Source organism: Scyliorhinus torazame, chromosome 17 (genome assembly GCF_047496885.1).
Source record: "Scyliorhinus torazame isolate Kashiwa2021f chromosome 17, sScyTor2.1, whole genome shotgun sequence".
Taxonomy (NCBI): Eukaryota; Metazoa; Chordata; class Chondrichthyes; order Carcharhiniformes; family Scyliorhinidae; genus Scyliorhinus; species Scyliorhinus torazame.
This window is the reverse complement of record NC_092723.1, coordinates 184,533,014-184,555,330: the sequence shown is the minus strand read 5'-3', so window position 1 is coordinate 184,555,330 and position 22,317 is coordinate 184,533,014. Positions and strand designations below refer to the sequence as shown.

Below are 22,317 nucleotides of genomic sequence, written 5' to 3'. Positions count from 1 at the left end.
CTGTGCAGTAACAGGTGAAATAATTCTGGAGCAATCGGTGGCTGGACCTCAGCTTGTGTAAAAGCATTCCAGACAAAGGAATACCAAAAGGACAGTTGGAAGGAGATTAGTATGTCCGAGTGTGGAATTCAGAAACACGTATGACAATCAACTGGGAGGAATTGGAGGATAAATCCATGGAAGATCGGTCGATTGGCACCTGCCATTTGGTTGCAGAGTGGGGTGTTTTCAAATTACAGTAAACCTGCAGGTTTAAAAGGACTGTATTTACAGAAAACCGTGTAGCACAAGATGTATTTTATAAACTGTGTTACCCGTAAAATCTGCATACCTTTGGGAAGGTAAATGGGAGTGAAAGAGTATAGTCAAACTTTTCACATTTTATTTTTAAAAAGTACATTTATTGATGCTTTACATTTTAACAAATATCACAACAAGACCCAAGAATGGTAGAGCTCAGCAAGAAAAGAAGTCTCAACATACATGGATAGAGAGAACAGCAATATAGCTAGCTCAATACAAACATTAGATTCAACTTGACACCTCCATACACCACCAGAGAACAAGGGAGAAAAGGATATTGCCATGAAAAGATGGTAAAATGGTGCACATCTTCCCACGTGGCGACTGCTCACAACAACCACAAGTTCAGGATAATGTTTCACGCCATCTTCAGGCACGCACCAGAACACATTTCCCTCAACTCCAGCAGCATCAGAGACATCAATGACACACCGCAACCTCCCCACCTTGGATAACAGACCCCCTGTACCCCTGCAGGAACCAATCATGGATTCTTTATACCCACCGCAACAAAAGGAAAAGTACAAGGAAAATATGCGAGGATCCAGTTCAAAAAGGATGTGTACACACATACAACACCAACCTCAGGCATAGAAGGATCAGCATTTCACATTCATAGAGGACCAGCATCTGACAAAACAGGATGCAAAGAGGGAAACGACCAGGAGCAGGATAAAGAGGAAGAGGACTAGGACCCAGCCAAGGGTCCATATTCTTCTGGCACACGCCCACCACCTATTAATCAAGAGAAAAAAAAACTACTTGTTCAAACAAGGGAACGTCCCAACCATAAGGACGGCAACAGGATATCAACCAACGTACAGAACATGGCTCAACCCCAGGCCATTGTGCACAAATGAGTCCATCAATCAAGGATATTTAAACACAAAAAAAAAACCTGTCAGGACATACCTAACACATGTCTTCAGGAAGGGGACAACAGGATACCAACCAAAGCACTGGAACTGGCCTAATCCAGCACACAAGGAGTCAGTACCCCAAGCAAACACGAAGCCTCACCACTCAGCCCATCCTGCACCTCACCAACCACCCCAAGGCAGTGCACCAAACCCATTAACATTAGAAAAATCAGACCAGCCTCAACCACCACTGAAGAAAAATTGCCGAACCACACAATGTCTTGGAATGGGGACAGATTCTCTTCTGTGGGGGCAGACGCTCACTTTGACAATTCAAATAAGGATTAACCAACCCTATTCTGGTGTGCACCCTACTTATTTCCCCCAACTCCAATAGCTCGAAAAAAAATAATGCCAGTCCCAAGGATGGATCAGAAGTAACTCAGTCCTCTCCAGGATTCATATCTGTCCGGGCCTTAAAAGGCATTATGGACCGATTCCAAAAATTTAATGTAATAGAAAGCAGAACAAAAACTTGATACAATTATCTCTAACTGAGCGATATCCTCAATCCTAGTGAAGACTTAACTAATCCTACCACCCACCTCCACACCAACTGTCCACCCATCACCCAGTCGTGGTTCCACTCATCTTCATTATGAACAATAAAGGGCATCTAAAATGCACTCCCTTCTCATAATTTAAAGAATTACAGCACACACAAAAAAAAAACCAGGAGCTGGTGGCATGGCGGAGCAGTGGTTAGCACGGCTGCCTCACAGCGTTGAGGATCCGGGTTCAATCCTGGCCCACTGTCCGTGTGGAGTTTGCATTCTCCCAGTGTCTGAGTGGGTCTCACGCCCACAACCCAAATATGTGCAGGGTAGGTGGATTGGCCACGTTAAATTGCCCCTTTATTTGGGGGGGAAAATAATTAATTGGGTACTTTACATTTAAAAGAAAGAAAACAGGAGCAAGGCTATGCACAAACCACATATCACATCACAGACTCAAGATGATTTTTGGATAACAGGAGGCCATTTTTAATGTAAATTTAGAGGACCCAATTCAGGGGCAATTTAGTGTGGCCAATTCACCTACAATGCACAACTGTTTGGGTTGTGGGGGTGAGACCCACCCAGAATGTTCATGGTAGGTACAAACTCCACACGGACAGTGACCCAGGGCCAAGATCGAACCCGGGTCTCCTCTGTGCAGTGAGGCAGCAAACAGGAGACCCTTTCCCTTGTGCTCACACTTCGCCCACCCTTGCTAGGAGAAAAGACAAGAAATCATCAGCATAACAAACAAAGGAGTAGTGTCCAGGATTATTGATGAACAGCAGAATAATACCATCCACGTCACTTGGAAAGACCGAAGCTATGACAGGATTGAACAGCCCTCAGGAGTTCTCAAAAATTCCATCCAACGAAACACCTTCACTTCTGCCATGCCGTTTCCCCACGCCCAGTCAACTATGAACTTAGGGCCTGGCCGGGAGAGATGCCACCTCCAACCAGTCACAGCGAGCAGAGAACAGAATAATAGAAGACCAGTTAGAGACTGGTCTTCATAATTGGAGACTCCATAGTTAGGGGGATAGATAGGAGATTCTGTGGGAACGAGAGAGACTCGCGGTTGGTGTGTTGCCTCCCAGGTGCCAGGGTGCGTGATGTCTCGGATCGTGTTTTTGGGATCCTTAAGGGGGAGGGGGAGCAGCCCCAAGTCGTGGTCCACATAGGTACCAACGACATACGTAGGAAAAGGGATAGGGATGTAAGGCAGGAATTCAGGGAGCTAGGGTGGAAACAGAGTTATTATCTCTGGGTTGTTACCCGTGCCACGTGATAGCGAGACGAGGAATAGGGAAAGAGAGGAGTTGAATGCGTGGTCAGGGATGGTGCAGAAGGGAGGGTTTCAGATTTCTGGATAATTGGGGCTCATTCTGGGGTCGGTGGGACATCTACAAATGGGTTGGTCTACACCTGGACCAGAGGGGTACCAATATCCTTTTTTTGGGGGGGGGGGGGGGGGGGGGGGGGGGGGGGGGGGGGGGGGGGGGAGAGAGAGAATTTGCTAATGCTCTTCGGGAGGGTTTAAACTAGTTCAGCAGGGGCTTGGGAACCTGAATTGTAGCTCCAGTATACAGGAGATTGAGAGTAGTGAGGTCATGAGTAAGGTTTCAAAGTTGCAGGAGTGTACCGGCAGGCAGGAAGGTGGTTTAAAGTGTGTCTTCTTCAATGCCAGGAACATCCGGAATAAGGTGGGTGAACTTGCGGCATGGGTTGGTACCTGGGACTTCGATGTTGTGGCCATTTCGGAGACATGGATAGAGCAGGGACAGGAATGGTTGTTGCAGGTGACGGGGTTTAGATATTTCAGTAAGCTCAGGTAAGGTGGTAAAAGAGGGGGGGGGGGGGTGGCATTGTTAGTCAAGGACAGTATTACGGTGGCAGAAAGGACGTTTGATGAGGACTCGTCAGTTGAGGTAGTATGGGCTGAGGTTAGAAACAGGAAAGGAGAGGTCACCCTGTTAGGGGTTTTCTATAGGCTTCCGAAAAGTTCTAGAGATGTAGAGGAAAGGATTGCAAAGATGATTCTGGATAGGAGCGAAAGCAACAAGGTAGTTGTTATTGGGGAATTTAACTATCCAAATATTGACTGGAAACGCTATAGTTAGAGTACTTTAGATGGGTCTGTTTTTGTCCAATGTATGCAGGAGGGTTTCCTGGCACAGTATGTAGATAGGCCAACGAGAGGCGAGGCCGTATTGGATTTGGTACTGGGTAGTGAACCAGGACAGGTGTTAGATTTGGAGGTAGGTGAGCACTTTGGTGATAGTGACCACAATTCGATTACGTTTACTTTAGTGATGGAAAGGGATAGGTATATACCGCAGGGCAAGAGTTATATCTGGGGGAAAGACAATTATGATGCAATGAGGCAAGACTTAGGATGCATCAGATGGAGGGGAAAACTGCAGGGGATGGGCACAATGGAAATGTGGAGCTTGTTCAAGGAACAGCTACTGCGTGTCCTTGATAAGTATGTACCTGTCAGGCAGGGAGGAAGTGGTCGAGCAAGGGAACCGTGGTTTACTAAGGCAGTCGAAACACTTGTCAAGAGGAAGAAGGAGGCTTATGTAAAGATGAGACATGAAGGTTCAGTAAGGGCGCTCGAGAGTTACACGTTAGCTAGGAAGGACCTAAAGAGAGAGCTAAGAAGAGCCAGGAGGGGACATGAGAAGTCTTTGGCATGTAGGATCAAGGATAACCCTAAAGCTTTCTATAGATAGGTCAGGAATAAAAGAATGACTAGGGTAAGAGTAGGGCCAGTCAAGGACAATAGTGGGAAGTTGTGCTTGGAGTCCGAGGAGATAGGAGAGGTGCTAAATGAATATTTTTCGTCAGTATTCACACAGGAAAAAGACAATATTGTCGAGGAGAATACTGAGATTCAGGCCAGTAGACTAGAAGGGCTTGAGGTTCATAAGGAGGAGGTGTTAACAATTCTGGAAAGGCTGAAAATAGAGAAGTCCGCTGGGCCGGATGGGATTTATCCTAGGATTCTCTGGGAAGCTAAGGAGGAAATTGCTGAGCCTTTGGCTATGATCTTTAAGTCATCTTTGTCAACAGGAATAGTGCCAGTAGACTGGAGGATAGGAAATGTTGTCCCCTTGTTCAAGGGGAGTAGAGACAACATCGGTAACTACAGACCAGTGAGCCTTACTTCTGTTGTGCCAAAATCTTGGAAAGGTTTATAAGAGATAGGGTGTATAATCATCTGGAAAGGAATAATTTGATTAGACATAGCCAAGACGGTTTCGTGAAGGGTAGGTCGTGCCTCACAAACCTTATTGAGTTCTTTGAGAAGTTGACCAAACAGGTGGATGTGGGTAAAGCAGTTGATGTGGTGTATATGGATTTCAGTAAAGCGATTGATCAGGTTCCCCACGGTAGGCTACTGCAGAAAATACGGAAGCATGGGATTCAGGGAGATTTAGCAGTTTGGAATCAGAAATTGGCTAGCTGGAAGAAGACAAAGGGTGGTGGTTGATGGTAAATGTTCAGACTGGAGTCCAGTTACTAGTGGTGTACCACAAGGATCTGTTTTGGGGCCACTGCTGTTTGTCATTTTTATAAATGACCTGGAGGAGGGCGTAGAAGGATGGGTGAGTAAATTTGCGATTGACACTAAAGTCGGTGGAGTTGTGGACAGTGCGGAAGGATGTTACAAGTTACAGAGGGACATAGATAAGCTGCAGCGCAGGGCTGAGAGATGGCAAATGGAGTTTAATGCAGAAAAGTGTGAGGTGATTCATTTTGGAAGGAATAACAGGAAGACAGAGTACTGGGCTAATGGTGAGATTCTTGGCAGTGTGGATGAGCAGAGAGATCTCGGTGTCCATGTACATAGATCCCTGAAAGTTGCCACTAAGGTTGAGAGGGTTGTTAAGAAGGCGTACGGTGTGTTAGCTTTTATTGGTAGAGGGATTGAGTTTCGGAGCCATGAGGTCATGTTGCAGCTGTACAAAACTCTGGTGCGGCCTGATTTGGAGTATTGCGTGCAATTCTGGTCGCCGCATTATAGGAAGGATGTGGAAGCATTGGAAAGGGTGCAGAGGAGATTTACCAGAATGTTGCCTGGAATGGAGGGAAGATCTTATGAGGAAAGGCTGAGGGACTTGAGGCTGTTTTCGTTAGAGAGAAGAAGGTTAAGAGGTGACTTAATTGAGGCATACAAGATGATCAGAGGATTGGATAGGGTGGACAGTGAGAGCCTTTTTCCTCGGATGGTGATGTCTAGCATGAGGGGACATAGCTTTAAATTGAGGGGAGATAGATATAAGACAGATGTCAGAGGTAGGTTCTTTACTCAGAGAGTAGTAAGGGTGTGGAATGCCCTGCCTGCAACAGTAGTGGACTCGCCAACACGAAGGGTATTCAAATGGTCATTGGATAGACATAGAACATAGAATACAGCGCAGTACAGGCCCTTGGTTGGGGTGGCCCAACCAACCACAGGCCTCAAAGAATGGATACAATTCTCTTCGTCAAACCTGACGTGTCAAGTGTCCAAATCAAGATTGCAGAAGCATGGCAGCCAATTTTCAAAGTCAACCAGGAACTCGCCTCTCCCATCTCACAAGAGACCAGGCTCGCGAATATATTGTCCTGCCCCCATTTCCCAGGTCAGTCAGGATAAACAAACCATGCAGCAAGATTTCTGTGAACCAAAGGGACGCCCCACCTGGGAAATTGCTCTATCAAACACCAGGATTCTCTTCTACGCTTCCACCATTCTCCAAAGAATATTTCATAGTTCAAAGTGAGCACTAAAGACCTGATCACAGAGCAGAGACCATCATCCAAAACATCATCTCGCAATGGTAGCCATCGCCCTGATGCAAACAACACTGCCGAGGCGTGGGTTCGCTCACCAGCAAAACCACCACTGCAAGCTGGACCCCATCCCAGCCATCTCTGACCACCTCAATCAAACAAGGATTCTCTGATACAACTCAGCTCGTCACCAAGCTACAATCAGGATCACCCAGTGACGCAGTGCAGGACAAATATCCCCCCAAAAGATTATGGAATGTGCATTACATCAAGTGACCCCCCCCCCGAAACCTTTCATGTTTAATAACTGCTGGCAACACTATCAAATTAGTTCCTGACTCCATCAGTTTAATGGCCAAGAAGCCAGAAGACTAACTTACCAAAACAGCAAGGTCAGCTTGAGATGCCCCACCAATCATATTCGGTACAAAGCTTTTGTGACCTGGAGCATCTAAAATGGTGAAGTGCTTCTTCTGTGTCTCAAAATATGCACGACCCACTTCTACTGTTTTGCCCTTATCTCTCTCCTCCTGGTTCGTGTCCAAGGCCCAGGAAAGGTACCTAAAAATAATTAGTTTACAGAAAACATTGTAATTTGATGTTAAACTTATCAGATGAATAAAACCATAAAAGAACTACACACGGTAAACAGAGCCACTTCAATTCAAAAGAGCTCACATCACTGCATTCAGAAACTTCCCTACAAATCAAAGACTAACTACTTCCTTGTTGGCTATTACACAGGTTCCTTGGGGCCAACAACTCTCAATCAAACCCAAAAACCACACAGCTATTTTTTCCCCAAACCAACTTTCTTTCCTTACCTTTCCACCACCACCTCCCTCACTCCATAGCCAACATCGATTCCTTGCTGCGGTTGGATTCCACAGTACTAACTACCCTCTGCAACCTGAACCAAGTAACCATTGCCAAACACGAATGTCAATGAAATGTGATAGCAGTTGATTTGAAAGCAGAAGGTGGACATCTGGGCATGCTGGATCACATCAATGGCACATGGTTCAGGTGTGCAGAACCTTAAACCAATTTCCCTTTTCTGGGCAGAGGCATTAAGTCAATAATACTAGTACTACCACAGAGTAGAAATAGGCTAATTAACCCAGACTGGTGTTCCAAACAAAGGAGCTCCTGGATTTTTTGATGCTCAATAGAGAAACTAACTCAACTGTTGGGGAATCCAAGTAATTTTAAGCAAAAAGAGATTTAAAATTTTAAAATAGATCCTAAAATGATGTTTTAACTTGGGAATCCTGATGCTGGTTGATTTTCAGTACCTAACTTACAAATATAATCTTACCATGTTTCTCTATTTTTTTCCTTGGCCTCCCTCTCGTACTTCTCCAGTGTTCGTTTGTCAACCATACCGGTGAGGTACCTTTAAGAAATTACCAGCAAACGGTGAACACATTATGTTTTGGTCAATATTTGATTCAGGTTAAAAGTTAGACTTCAATGTTTTTGTGTTGATCTGAGTAAAACCGGAGTTAAACACATGGCAAGTTATTTTTCCAATTAAGGGGCAATTTAGTGTGGCCGATCCACCGACTCTGCACATCTTTGGGTTGTGGGGGTGAAACCCACACAGACATAGGGAGAATGTTCAAACTCCACACGGACAGTGAGCAGGGACCTGGATCGAACCTGGGTCCTCGCGCCATGAGGCAGCAGTGCTAACCAATATGCTACCGTGCCGCTCCACATGCAAGTTATTTTAAATGTGACAAAATGTATAATGTTACACTTGCCTAAACGCTTTCAAAGCACTTTTTTCCCCTACACATTCTTGTACAAAGTGGAATCATTTTACACTCGCTTCTCATGGTCAAGAAATGACTATCAGCCCCATTCCAATATTGTTTTCAAAAATAAATTTCTTTAAAACATTGAGCTGTGAAACCTTTTCCTGCAATTAACACTGCAATACTGATTTACACTGCTGATTGAATTCTCATAATTGAAGAGACAGGTCTTATCTTAAAGGTTCAACGGTATTTATTAAAGATGCTTGAGCTGCAGGTTTGAGGACGCTAGTGTATTTCTAGTCTGAATTAAAACTATCCACAATCAGAACTAGTACATGATAAGGAGTGTGAAAGATCGAACAGAACAAAAGTATGAGAACTTATTTCAATAAACATGAAATTAAACCAAACTTTTGTTGCCAAAAAAAAAAAAAAGGCGCATCCAATCACCTTAAGGACATTTCAAATCAAATTAACCAAATTCTGGAATAAAGAGCAACCTAGCTAAACAGCCTCTCATCTGCTGGGATATTAAAACAGCAATAAAATGCTGTTCATCAAATTTTCTTTTAAACAATATCATAGAATCAACAGTGCAGAAGGAGGCCATTCGGCCCATCGAGTCTTCAGTGGCTCTTGGAAAGAGCACCCTATCCAGGCCCCACGCCTCCACCCTATCCCCATAACCCAGCAACCCCACCCAACACGAAGGCCAATTTTGGGACACTCAGGCCAATTTGGCATGACCAATCCACCTACCTACACATCTTTGGACTGAATCTCATGGACTGAATATCAGATGAAGTGCAAGGCTGTACAGGGCACAAGGATGATGATGCACGGTGATTTTCAAACTTGAATAAGTCTACAGAATCTCTTTTACAGTTTGGCCATAAAAACCAGAGCCTCAACACAAGTTATCTCAAATCCTGCAGTGGGTCTCAATCCCACATATGAATGACTCAGGGACAGGGCAATCACGCTCACCGAAATTACTATGAAGAATGGTTACTGAATAGAATGCAACGCTGAGCCAAGCAACAAATTGGAAATTTTGATTATAAAAGGAGTTTTACTCACTCCAGCTCTACATCTTCCAGATCAGAAGCATGAACTTACATTATTTGCCCACCAATAGTGGATTTTCCAGCATCTAAGGGAAAATAGAAATAGTATTACTGCACAAAAAAAATTAAGTTTTAGCTTAAAATGTAAATTGCTTAAACATGAGACGTATTTTAACCAAGTTGCTGTGCTGACTACAAATTTTTAGTGGTCGCAATTATCGGAAATAAATGAGACATTTTGAAGGTTATTGGCAGTTATCAAATCTGAACTTTAAATGAGGCACAGAACAATGTCATTTCATCAAATAACCTACCTACATGACCAATGAATACAACATTTACATGTTCCTTCCTTGGAGCACCTGGTTCTACCACAGCAACCTTTGGCGTAGACACATCCTCCTCCTCTTCCATTCCTACTGGAGCTGCCAACGGTGGCCCCCCATCGCCAGCAGGACCACCTCCTGGTTCTGCTTCACTCGGCTCTGCTTTCTGTTCCCATGATTCTTCCGATCCTGCTTCTGTATCGCCATTTTCTACCGGGGCTGTAAAATATATAGCTAGGTTTTCAGTAGTTGTTCATTATGAAAAATAATTAAAATGTAGCTGACACTCGAACAGCGAACCGTCAGTTAAAACTAAACTGAGTCTAACGGAAAGCATTTTACTACATGAAATCTGTTCACTTAATACAAAATCCAGTGTGGAATCACTGGGTTAACCCTTGTCGAAAGTAAATTTAGTCAATTTTGTCCAAATAAATTACACCACACTTTGAAAATGAGAACAAGCAAAAAGGACATAATACTCAATTATTCCAAGTCACCAATTAGCTTAAATCTGAAACTGTTATGGAATTACAATTTATAAATATTTGAATACTTGTATATACAAATTTAAAACAGGTCTGTAGAAAGCTCATATGAACTCGAAACATTAACCGTGTTTCGCTCAGCCGAGCCCCCACGGGAGGGAGGGATGGGCCACTTCCTGGACCAATTAAGGTTTCCAAAGGAAGAGGGACTGGTGGCGGGATTGGGGGCGCAGATGGGGTTGGAGGAGCTGACCAAAGGGATAGGAAGCATGAGGGGGGGGGGGGCACTGGGGCCGGACGGTTTCCCGGTCGAATTCTATAAAAAAATATATGGACCTGTTGCTCAGGGCCTTCAATGAGGCAAAGGGGAATTTTGCCCCCGACGATGTCCCAGGCACTGATCTCCTTGATCCTGAAGCAGGACAAGGATCCCCTGCAGTGTGGGTCTTACAGACCGATTTCCTTGCTAAATGTAGGTCCCAAGGTGCTGGCGAAGGTCTTAGCCACGAGGATTGAGGATTGTGTGCCGCAGATCATCCATGAAGACCAGACGGGGTTGGTGAAGGGGAGGCAGTTGAACGCGAATGTGCGGAGGCTTTTGAACGTTATCATGCCGGTGAGGGAGGGGGAGGCGGAGATAGTGGTGGCGATGGACGCCGAGAAAGCCTTCGATAGGGTAGAGTGGGGGTACCTGTGGGAGGTGCTGAAGAGGTTCAGGTTTGGGGAGGAGTTTGTCAGGTGGGTTAGGCTGTTGTATGAGGTCCCGATGGAGAGTGTGACCACAAACAGGAGGTCCGAATACTTTCGGTTGCACCGAGGGACGAGGCAGGGGTGTCCCCTGTCCCCCCTGCTCTTCGCACTGGCGATTGAACCCCCTGGCTATGGCACTGAGGGAGTCAAGGAACTGGAGGGGGTTGGTGCGGGGTGGAGAGGAGCATAGGGTGTCGCTCTATGCGGATGACCTGTATGTGGCGGACTCGGTGGGGGGAATGCCGGAGGTAATGAGATTCTTAGGGAATTCGGGGACTTTTTGGGGTACAAGCTCAACATGGGGAAGAGCGAGCTGTTCGTGGTTCACCCAGGGGACCAGGAGAGGGGGATTGGCAAGCTCCCACTAAAAAGGGCAGAGAGGAGCTTCAGGTATTTGGGGGTCCAGGTGGCCAGGAGCTGGGGGGCCCTGCATAGGCTTAATTTTACAAGGCTGGTGGAGCAAACGGAGGAGTTCAAGAGGTGGGACGCGTTGCCGCTGTCCTTGGCGGGTAGGGTGCAGTCAATCAAAATGACGGTGCTCCCAAGGTTTTTGTTCCTGTTCCAGTGCCTCCCCGTGTTTATCCCGAAGGCTTTTCTTAGGCAGGTTAACAGGAGTATAATGGGGTTTGTGTGGGCACGAGGGACTCAGAGGGTGAGAAGGGTGCTCCTGGAGCGGAGTAGGGGGGGGGGGGGGGGGGACGGGGGGGACTGGAGCTGCCCAACCTCTGTGGGTACTACTGGGCCGCCAATGCGACGATGGTGCGCAAGTGGGTGATGGAGGGGGAGGGGGCTGCATGGAAGAGGCTGGAAATGGCGTCTTGTGTGGGTATGAGTCTGGGGGGGGGGGGGGGGTTGGGGCCTCGGCGTGGATCCCAATACGGGGGCACCGGTTCGCCCCAGGGAGAACAGGTGGAGGCTTTTCGGGGTGGCACAGGGCAAGGATACGAAGGTTGGGGGACCTGTTTGTGGACGGGAAGTTCGCGAGCCTGGGTGAGCTGGAGTAGAAAACGGGCCCCCCTGCGGTACACCTTCAGGTACTTACAGGTAAGGGCGTTTGCCAGACGGCAGGTGATGGAATTCCCACGGCTACTGCCACACAGTACAGGACAGGGTGCTCTCGTGGGGGGTGGGTGGGAGTGGGGAAGATCTCGGAAACTTACCAAGTGATGCAGGGGGAGGAGGAGGCTTCGATGGTGGAGGTGAAAGGTAAGTGGGAGGAGGAGTTGGGAGAGGAGATTGAGAAAGGGACGTGGGCTGATGCCCTAGGGAGGGTGAACTCTTCCTCATCGTGCGCGAGGCTCAGCCTCCTACAGTTTAAGGTGCTGCACAGGGCACATGACCGGGACAAGGATGAGCTGTTTTTTTGGGGGTGAGTACAGGTGTGTTATGTGCTCAGGGGGCCCAGCAAATCACACCCATATGTTCTGGGCATGCCCAGCGCGGGAGGAATTTTGGAAGGGCGTAGCGAGGACGGTGTCGAGGGTGGTCGGATCCAGGGTCAAACCGGGATGGGGGCTAGCAATATTTGGGGTGGCAGAGGAGCCGGGAGTGCAGGAGGCGAAAGAGGCCGGTATTCTGGCCTTTGCGTCCCTGGTAGCCCGACGAAGGATTCTTCTTCGGTGGAAGGATTATTTTTGTTATTGTTATTTACACTGAAGGGTTGGAGGGGGTGTATATACCTGTTGTGTTAAGTCGGGGTGTTAATGTTAATTTATTATTTATGTACAGGGGGGAGGGGGGTAGCTTTTCTAGACTGTTTTGTACTTAACCCTGTTGGGTTCTTTTTTCATTTTCTTATTGATATTTTATGAAAACCTTAATAAAAATTATTTTTTAAAAAACAAAACGGTGTTTCGCTCAGTGGTGGCATGTGGCACAATGGTTAGCACTGCTGCCTATGGTGCGGAGGACCCGGGTTCAAATCCCGGCCCTGGGTCACTGTCCGTGTGGAGTTTGCATTCTCCCCATGTCTGCGTGGGTTTCACCCCCACAACCCAAAGATGTGCAGGTCAGTTGGACTGATTACGCTAAAATTGCCCCTTAATTGGAACAAAAAATAATTGGGTACTCTAAATTTATAAGGAAAAAAAAACTGTTTCTCTCACTACAGATGCTGCCAGACCTGCTCAGTTACCCAGCACTTTGTTATTTCAGATCTCCAGCATTTTAAAAAAATTGTTGAGAAAGAAACACAACCGCTTCAATGGTTAAATACTGCAAGTGCAAAGAATGGGTCTCAAATTAGAAATATAGGCAAGTTGTCAGTAGCTGACAGTATAATTTGGCAACATGCTCATAATCAATTATGTTTAAGGTCAAAATTCTATTGAACATTTCTTACCAGCTGGCTCAGAGACTTCCATGTTGGCATCTGTAGCATCCGGCCCTGAAGGACAGAAACTGAGAATTATTTGTTTGGAACAGTAACTAGAACCATGTCAAATTCATTGAATTGGAATTTCATGTCCTTATGGTACAGAAGTTCACTGCATTTCACAGAAGAAAATACTGGTCACATTTTATATGGAGGAGCAAGAACACTTCGGCAAGACACACCAGTCATTAAGAGATGGTGTAAGAACCTAAAGCCACAGAGGGGTGAATGCAATCATAGGTATTGTATCTAGGAAGTGTAAAACGCAAAGCAAAAACATAATTAACTAATTTAAAACATTAGTGAGCGCAGCTAGAGAACCGTGTGTCATTTTGAAGAACCCATTGAGAAGGAAATAAAAGCATCAACAAAATGTGGGCTATCTGCTAGAATGTTAAAGCTGAAACTTTAAGGGAAAAGTAGATGACAATAGAGACATGGAAAGAATAGTGCCAACTTTTAAGATTGCAAAGAGCCAGCATATATTAAAAAAGATGGAACGATGGTTTCTTTTTGTCCTGTAAGAACGCAAAACATCAAACTTTGCAGATCCAATTAGGCTACTGCATAATCCACTTTGTGCATCTATCTCTGAAAGCAGAAACATTTTTCACCAAATCCAGGGCCCAATTCAGTAAGCTCTATTGAAGCTTCCAAAAATACATTAAGGCTCAGTTAGAAAGGGTAGGGAATGTATTCAAAAAACCACCTTCTCCCAACTTCATGCTGAAAGCAACAGAAGGCACCAGGCCATGTCATATGCAGAATATGCCAATTAGAAGCAAAATATCAGTTCCTGTAGAAAGTTTCTCAATTTTCTTTACGGACCGGTGCTTTGCCGGCTAGGCCAGCATTTGTTGCCCATCCCCAATTGCCCTTGAGACAGTGGTGGTGAGCTGCTAAATTGCCCTTTGTGTCCAAAAAATGTTAAGTGGAGATTACGGGGATAGGGTAGATACGTGGGCTTCAGTAGGGCGCTCTTCGTAAGGGCCGGTGCAGACCTGATGGGCCCAATGGCCTCCTTCAGCACTGTAAATTGTATGATTCTTGAACCGCTGCTGTCCATGTGGTGTAGGTACGCCCACTGTGCCATTAGCCTTTCACAGTAACTTCATTGAAGTGTCAATGTAAGCCTACTTGTGACGATAAAGATTAGATTATTATTAGGGAGAAAGTTCCAGGATTTTGACCCAGCGACAGTGAAGGAATACATCCTCAAATCAGGATGTTGAGTGATTTGAAATGGGGAACCTACAGGTGGTAGTGTTCCCAGGTATCTGCTGTCCCTGTGCTTAATAGTAATGGTCATGGGTTTGGACGGTGATGGCTCAGGAGTCTGGGAGAGTTCCTGCAGTGCATCTTGTAGCTGGTACATATGGCTGCTACTGTGCGTCGGTGGTGGTGGAGGGAGTAAAGGTTTGTGGAATGGGCGCCAATCAAGCGGGCTGGTTTATCCTGGATGGTGGCTTCTTGAGTGTTGTTGGAGCTGCACTCTTCCAGGCAAGTGGGGAGTATTCCATCACACTCTGGACTTGTGTCTTGTAGGTAGAGTACAGGCTTTGGGGAGTTACTCGCCACAGGTTTCCTAATCTCTGACCTACTTTTGTAGTCACAGTATTTATACATCTTGTCCAGTTCAGTTTGTAGTCAATGGTAACCCCTAGGATGTTGATGGTGGGGATTTGGTGATGGCCAGGCCATTAAATGTCATGGGGCGATTGTTTGATTCTCTCTCATTTTAGATGGTCATTGTCTGGCACTGTGTGGCGTCAATATTACTTGCCATTTGACAGTCCAAGCCTGGATATTGTTCAGGTGCTGCTGCATTTGCACGTGAACTGCTTCAGTGTCTGAGTCGTCGCAAATCGTGTTGAATATTACACAATCATACCCAGGAATGGAGAAAAAAAAAACAATTACTGCATCACAACAATTCTTGGCCATAAAGATTCACCTTGACTTAGCTAGTACTATTTGCAAGGAAGTACTAGCACAGTCTAGAATGCTAATATTACAACATTAACATGCTGAAACGATGAGCCATAAATATAGAACATTTCTGGAGAATAAAATTGGGGCCAGTCTCAACTTCATTCCAAATGGGATCGGTCCACAGAGCAAAGGCCCGAGAAGCAGCAGCAAATGTTTGGGAGGTGTCAGTGTGGTTGAATGCTCATCTAAAATTTAGGGTTTTGTTCTGCATCTGCCTGGACAATAATTGATGTGGCAGAATAGAGTGAGCTTTACTCTATCAAATGTTATGTAGCTTCTGCTTAGGATTTGTTTATGTGACTACGTAGAGGGAGCTTGACTGTGTCTCAATCTAGGGGCATGGCACATGGTTAATTGCTCATTCTGAAAGCTAGTGTAGACACCACGGGTTGAATGGCCTCCTCATGGACTGTAATAATTCTGTGAAATGTCTTTACCCAGCGGTGAGAATGTGATACTCATTCTCAAATGGGGTGATTGAAGGGATCAGCATTAATACATTTAACAAAAGTTGGGCAAGTACAGATCAAGAGAGAAAGAGGAAGAATGTTGATAAGAATAAGGCTCATGCATTTGCTTAACAACAGCTCAAAAAAGTAGTTGATTGGCTGTGAAATATTTTGAGACGCCCAGAGGATGCAAGATCACACTGACCAAACTTGCTCACTGACTCACATGCTGCACCCCATATACTATGCGGCACCCCATACAATGTGAAAATGATTTCGTAAAATAAATAGAAACATAGGAGGCCATTCAGCCCTCTGAGCCTGCTCCGCCATTCATTACGACCATGGCTGATCGCCCAATCAGTAGCCTAATCCTGCTTTCTCCCCATAACACTTGATCCCATTCGCCTCAAGTGCCATATCTAGCCGCCTCTTGAATGTATTCAATGTCTTAGCCTCATGTGATAATGAATTGCATAGGCTCACCACTCTTCGGCTGAAGAAATTTATCCTCATCTCTGTCCTAAATGGTCCACCCTGAATCCTCAGACTGTGACCCCTGGTTCAGGACACACCCACCATCAGGAACATCCTCCCTGCATCCACCCTATCTAGTCCTTTTGGAATTTTATAAACCGCTATCAGTTTCCCCCCTCATGCATAGAATTTACAGTGCAGGAGGCCATTCAGCCCATTGAGTCTGCACCAGCCCTTGGAAAGCCCACACCTCTACCCGATCCCCATAACCCCACCCAAACTTCTTTTGGACACCAAGGGCAATTTACCATGGCCAATCCACCGAACCTGCACATCTTTGGACTGTGAGAGGAAACCGGAGCACCCGGAAGAAACCCACGCAGACACAGGGATAACGTGCAGACTGCGCACAGACAGTGACCCAAGCAGGAAATTGAACCTGGCACCCTGGAGCTGTGAAACAACTGTGCTCACCACTGTGCTATGGTGCTGCCCTTCGTCTGAACTCCAGAGAAAACAATCCTAACCTAGTCAATCTCTCCTCATATGTCAGTCCTGCTATCCCCAGAATCAGTCTGGTAAACCTTCGCTGCACTCCCTCGAGAGCAAGAACATCCTTCCTCAGAAAAGGAGACAAAAACTGCACACAATATTCGAGGGGTGGCCCCACCAAGGCCCTGTATAATTGCAGCAACATATCCCTGCTCCTGTACTCGAAACCTCTCGCAATGAAAGCCAACATACCATTAGCCTTCTTTACCACCTACTGCACCTGCATGCTTACCTCAGCGACTGGTGTGTAAAGGCACCAGGTCTCGCTGGACACCCCCCTCTCCCAATTTACAACCGTTCAGGTCGTAATCTGTCTTCTTGTTCACTTCCAAAAAGTGAATAACCTCACATTTATACATTACAAATACAAAAAGCAATCATTGTGCTTGTTGCAATTGCTTAGTCATCAAATCTAACCGCTGTTACCATTGGCAGCCATGAAGTGAGCGGTCACACACAGGGCAGCTCTGGCTCGAAGGTGTTGATTTGAGTTTGTTTTACCTAACAGCGGAGGAATTTTGAAAGGAAAGTGTAGCTGAAGGTGTGGAGAAGAAGTTCCCCCGGGAGTGGCATGTCTGCTGGTTATCAGACCCGGAGAAGAAGGTTAAAGACCTGGGCAGGTACTGGAGGAGACCTGTGGTGCTACAACAATTGGAAAGATAGCAGAGGGAGAAGGGATGTCGCAAGCTGGAGAACCCCAGATGTAGCAGCTGACGACGTTCATTCGAGAGAAGTTCCGCCAGCAACGAAAGGAGATGCAGGAAGACCGGTCGAAGGCCATCGAGGTAATGGGTGCACCCATGAAAGGATTGATGGAGAGAGTCGAGAAGTGTTGAGGTACAGGGGTCACAGATCCAGGAGATGGAGGAGGCGATGTCCGACCACAGTGATCGGGTGGTGGCATTGGAGGCGGAGCTCCTGGGGAACCGCTGCAAGTCACTAAGTGCAAAGGTAGAGCAGGAGAATAGATCCAGAATGAAGAACCTATGTATCGTGGCCTGCCTGAAGGTGTGGACGGCACGAGTGCCACGAGATACGTCTAAAGGATGCTGGCAGCAGAGGGGGTGCTGGACAAGGCCCCAGAGGTGGATAGGGTGCACAGATCCCCAAGGCAGTAACCATGAGCGGGGGAGCCGCCATGGGCAATGATTGTGAGACTCCATACGTTCGTGGAGAAGATCCTGCGGTGGGCCAGAGAGAAGTGGAACTGTGACTGGCCGGGGAGACAGGGTCCGAATCTACCATTGAAAACAGCGCGAGAGGAGAGAAAGCCGGGACATTGAAAACAGCGCGAGAGGAGAGAAAGACGGGAGATTTAAAAAGCGCGGGAGGAAAGAGAGCCGGGACATTGAAAACAGCGCGAGTGGAGAGAAAGCCGGGACATTGAAAACAGCGCGAGTGGAGAGAAAGCCGGGACATTGAAAACAGCGCGAGAGGAGAGAAAGCCGGGACATTGAAAACAGCGCGAGTGGAGAGAAAGCCGGGACATTGAAAACAGCGCGAGAGGACAGAAAGCCGGGACATTGAAAACAACGCGAGAGGAGAGAAAGCTGGGACATTGAAAACACCGCGAGAGGAGGGAGCCGGGAGATTTAAAAAGCGCGGGAGGAAAGAGAGCCGGGAGATTTAAAAAGCGCGGGAGATTTAAAAAGCACGGGAGGAAAGAGAGCCAGGACATTGAAAACAGCGCGAGACGGGGAGGAGCCGGGAGATTTTAAAAGCGCGGGAGATTTAAAAAGCGCAGGAGCTGCAAGTCAGAGCGGAGATTTTAAAAGATCGCGGCCTAGTTTCGGGAGCTGTTCGGAGGAGGAGGGGCAGTCTCTGTCAGGGAGAGAACCTGAGAACATCTAAGACACACAGAAGGTAAGTAAGTGATTTTTACTTTTATACCTTTTTCAAATTGTGTGTGTCAGAGGGAAACTGAAGTGACATCACAGAAAAGCTGTGACCCGAGTGGCTGGTTGGGAATCTACACTAAATTAAAAAAATTAAGCATTGGTAACTAATTAAACATAATTACTTAATTATAATTTAGTGGGGTATCCAAGCCAGAGATCGGAGAGTACTATATTTAGCTTTCGCATTTATATTAGAAATCTAGTGCTAGGAAACAGATAGTTAACAGTAACTTAAAAAAATATAATTTTTTTTTTTAAACTTTTAATTTTAATTAATTGACGCAATGTCAGTTAGAGGGGTGCAGTGCTCCGACTGTGGGATGTGGCAGGTCCGGGAGGCTTCCAGCGTCCCGGATGGCTTCATCTGCAGAAAGTGCACCCAACTGGAGCTCCTCACATACCGCATGGTTCGGTTGGAGCAGCAATTGAATGCACTTAGGAGCATGCAGGTGGCGGAAAGAGTCATAGATCGCAGTTATATAAATGTGGTCACACCCAAGGTGCAGGCAGAGAAATGGGCGACCACCAGAAAGGGCAGGCAGTCAGTGCAGGAATCCCCTGTGGTTGTCCCCCTCTCGAACAGGTATACCCCTTTGGATACTGTCAGGGGGGGGATAGCCTATCAGGGGAAAACAGCAGCAGCCAGAGCAGTGGCACCACGGCTGGCTCTGATGTTCAGAAGGGAGGGTCAATGCGCAGAAGAGCAATAGTAATAGGGGACTCTATAGTCAGGGGGCACAGATAGGCGCTTCTGTGGACGTGAAAGAGACTCCAGGATGGTATGTTGCCTCCCTGGTGCCAGGATGTCTCCGAACAGGTAGAGGGCATCCTGAAGGGGGAGGGCAAACAGGCAGAGGTCGTTGTACATACTGGTACTAACGACATAGGCAGGAATGGGCATGAGGTCCTGCAGCAGGAGTTCAGGGAGCTAGGCAGAAAGTTAAAATGCAGGACCTCTAGGGTTGTAATCTCGGGATTACTCCGTGCCACGTGCCAGTGAGGCTAGAAATAGGAAGATAGAGCAGCTAAACACGTGGCTAAACAGCTGGTGTAGGAGGGAGGGTTTCCGTTATCTGGACCACTGGGAGCTCTTCCAGGGCAGGTGTGACCTATACAAGGAGGACGGGTTGCATCTAAACTGGAGAGGCATAAATATCCTGCCGCGAGGTTTGCTAGTGTCACACGGGAGGGTTTAAACTAGTATGGCAGGGGGGTGGGCACGGGAGCAATAGGTCAGAAGGTGAGAGCATTGAGGGAGAACTAGGGAATAGGGACAGTGGGGCTCTGAGGCAGAGCTGACAGGGAGAAGTTGCTGAACACAGCGGGTCTGAAGTGCATATGTTTTAATGCAAGAAGTATTACGGGTAAGGCAGATGAACTTAGAGCTCGGATTAGTACTTGGAACTATGATGTTGTTGCCATTACGGAGACCTGGTTGAGGGAAGGGCAGGATTGGCAGCTAAACGTTCCAGGATTTAGATGTTTCAGGCGGGCTAGAGGGATTTGTAAAAGGGGTGGCAGAGTTGCGCTACTGGTTAGGGAGAATATCACAGCTGTACTGCGGGAGGACACCTCAGAGGGCAGTGAGACTATATGGGTAGAGGTCAGGAATAAGAAGGGTGCAGTCACAATGTTGGGGGTTTACTACAGGCCTCCCAACAGCCAGCGGGAGATAGAGGAGCAGATAGGTAGACAGATTTTGGAAAAGAGTAAAAACAACAGGGTTGTGGTGATGGGAGACTTCAACTTCCCCAATATTGACTGGGACTCACTTAGTGCCAGGGGCTTAGACAGGGCGGAGTTTGTAAGGAGCATCCAGGAGGGCTTCTTAAAACAATATGTGGACAGTCCAACTAGGGAAGGGGCGGTACTGGACCTGGTGTTGGGGAATGAGCCCGGCCAGGTGGTAGATGTTTCAGTAGGGGAGCATTTCGGGAACAGTGACCACAATTCAGTAAGTTTTAAAGTGCTGGTGGACAAGGATAAGAGTGGTCCTAGGATGAATGTGCTAAATTGGGGGGGGGGGGGGAAAGCTAATTTATAACATTAGGCGGGAACTGAAGAACATAGATTGGGGGCGGATGTTTGAGGGCAAATCAACATCTGACATGTGGGAGGCTTTCAAGTGTCAGTTGAAAGGAATTCAGGACCGGCATGTTCCTGTGAGGAAGAAGGATAAATACGGCAATTTTCGGGAACCTTGGATAACGAGAGATATTGTAGGCCTCGTCAAAAAGAAAAAGGAGGCATTTGTCAGGGCTAAAAGGCTGGGAACAGACAAAGCCTGTGTGGAATATAAGGAAAGTAGGAAGGAACTTAAGCAAGGAGTCAGGAGGGCTAGAAGGGGTCACGAAAAGTAATTGGCAAATAGGGTTAAGGAAAATCCCAAGGCTTTTTACACGTACATAAAAAGCAAGAGGATAGCCAGGGAAAGGGTTGGCCCACTGAAGGATAGGCAAGGGAATCTATGTGTGGAGCCAGAGGAAATGGGCAAGGTACTAAATGAATACTTTGCATCAGTATTCACCAAAGAGAAGAAATTGGTAGATGTTGAGCCTGGAGAAGGGTATGTAGATAGCCTGGGTCACATTGAGATCCAAAAAGACGAGGTGTTGGGTGTCTTAAAAAATATTAAGGTAGATAAGTCCCCAGGGCCTGATGGGATCTACCCCAGAATACTGAAGGAGGCTGGAGAGGAAATTGCTGAGGCCTTGACAGAAATCTTTGGATCCTCACTGTCTTCAGGTGATGTCCCGGAGGACTGGAGAACAGCCAATGTTGTTCCTCTGTTTAAGAAGGGTAGCAAGGATAATCCAGGGAACTACAGGCCGGTGTGCCTTACTTCAGTGGTAGGAAAATTACCGGAGAGAATTCTTCGAGACAGGATCTACTCCCATTTGGAAGCAAATGAATGCATTAGTGAGAGGCAGCATGGTTTTGTGGGGGGGGGGGGGGGGGGGGGGGGGGGGGGGGGGTCGTGTCTCACGAACGTGATAAGAGTTTTTTTGAAGAGGTCACTAAGATGATTGATGCAGGCAGGGCAGTGGATGTTGTCTATATGGACTTCAGTAAGGCCTTGACAAGGTCCCTCATGGTAGACTAGTACAAAAGGTGAAGTCACACGGGATCAGGGGTGAGCTGGCAAGGTGGATACAGAACTGGCTAGGTCATAGAAGGCAGAGAGTAGCAATGGAAGGATGCTTTTCTAATTGGAGGGCTGTGACCAATGGTGTTCCACAGGGGTCAGTGCTGGGACCTTTGCTGTTGAGGAAAATGTAACTGGTCTGATTAGTAAGTTTGCAGACGACACAAAGGTTGGTGGAATTGCGGATAGCGATGAGGACTGTCAGAGGATACAGCAGGATTTAGATTGTTTGGAGACTTGGGCGGAGAGATGGCAGATGGAGTTTAATCCGGACAAATGTGAGGTAATGCACTTTGGAAGGTCTAATGCAGGTAGGGAATATACAGTGAATGGTAGAACCCTCAAGAGTATTGAAAGTCAAAGAGATCTAGGAGTACAGGTCCACAGATCACTGAAAGGGGCTACACAGGTGGAGAAGGTAGTCAAGAAGGCATACGGCATGCTTGCCTTCATTGGCCGGGGCATTGAGTATAAGAATTGGCAAGTCATGTTGCAGCTGTATAGAACCTTAGTTAGGCCACACTTGGAGTA

General features: G+C 46.7%; 1 protein-coding gene across 1 annotated transcript in view; it reads right to left on the bottom strand.

Annotated features, from left to right (window-relative positions):
- Positions 1-13,357, bottom strand: part of gspt1 (G1 to S phase transition 1) — a 56,577-nt gene extending 43,220 nt beyond the window's left edge. The window contains exons 1-5 of the mRNA XM_072481813.1: positions 13,241-13,357; positions 9,650-9,880; positions 9,388-9,421; positions 7,824-7,901; positions 6,886-7,066 (exon numbers count right to left, since the gene is read on the bottom strand). Of these exons, the coding sequence (XP_072337914.1) occupies positions 6,886-7,066; positions 7,824-7,901; positions 9,388-9,421; positions 9,650-9,880; positions 13,241-13,262 (546 nt within the window). The 5' untranslated portion in view covers positions 13,263-13,357. The remainder of the gene's footprint in view (positions 1-6,885; positions 7,067-7,823; positions 7,902-9,387; positions 9,422-9,649; positions 9,881-13,240) is intronic.
- Between the last annotated feature and the right edge of the window lie 8,960 nt (positions 13,358-22,317).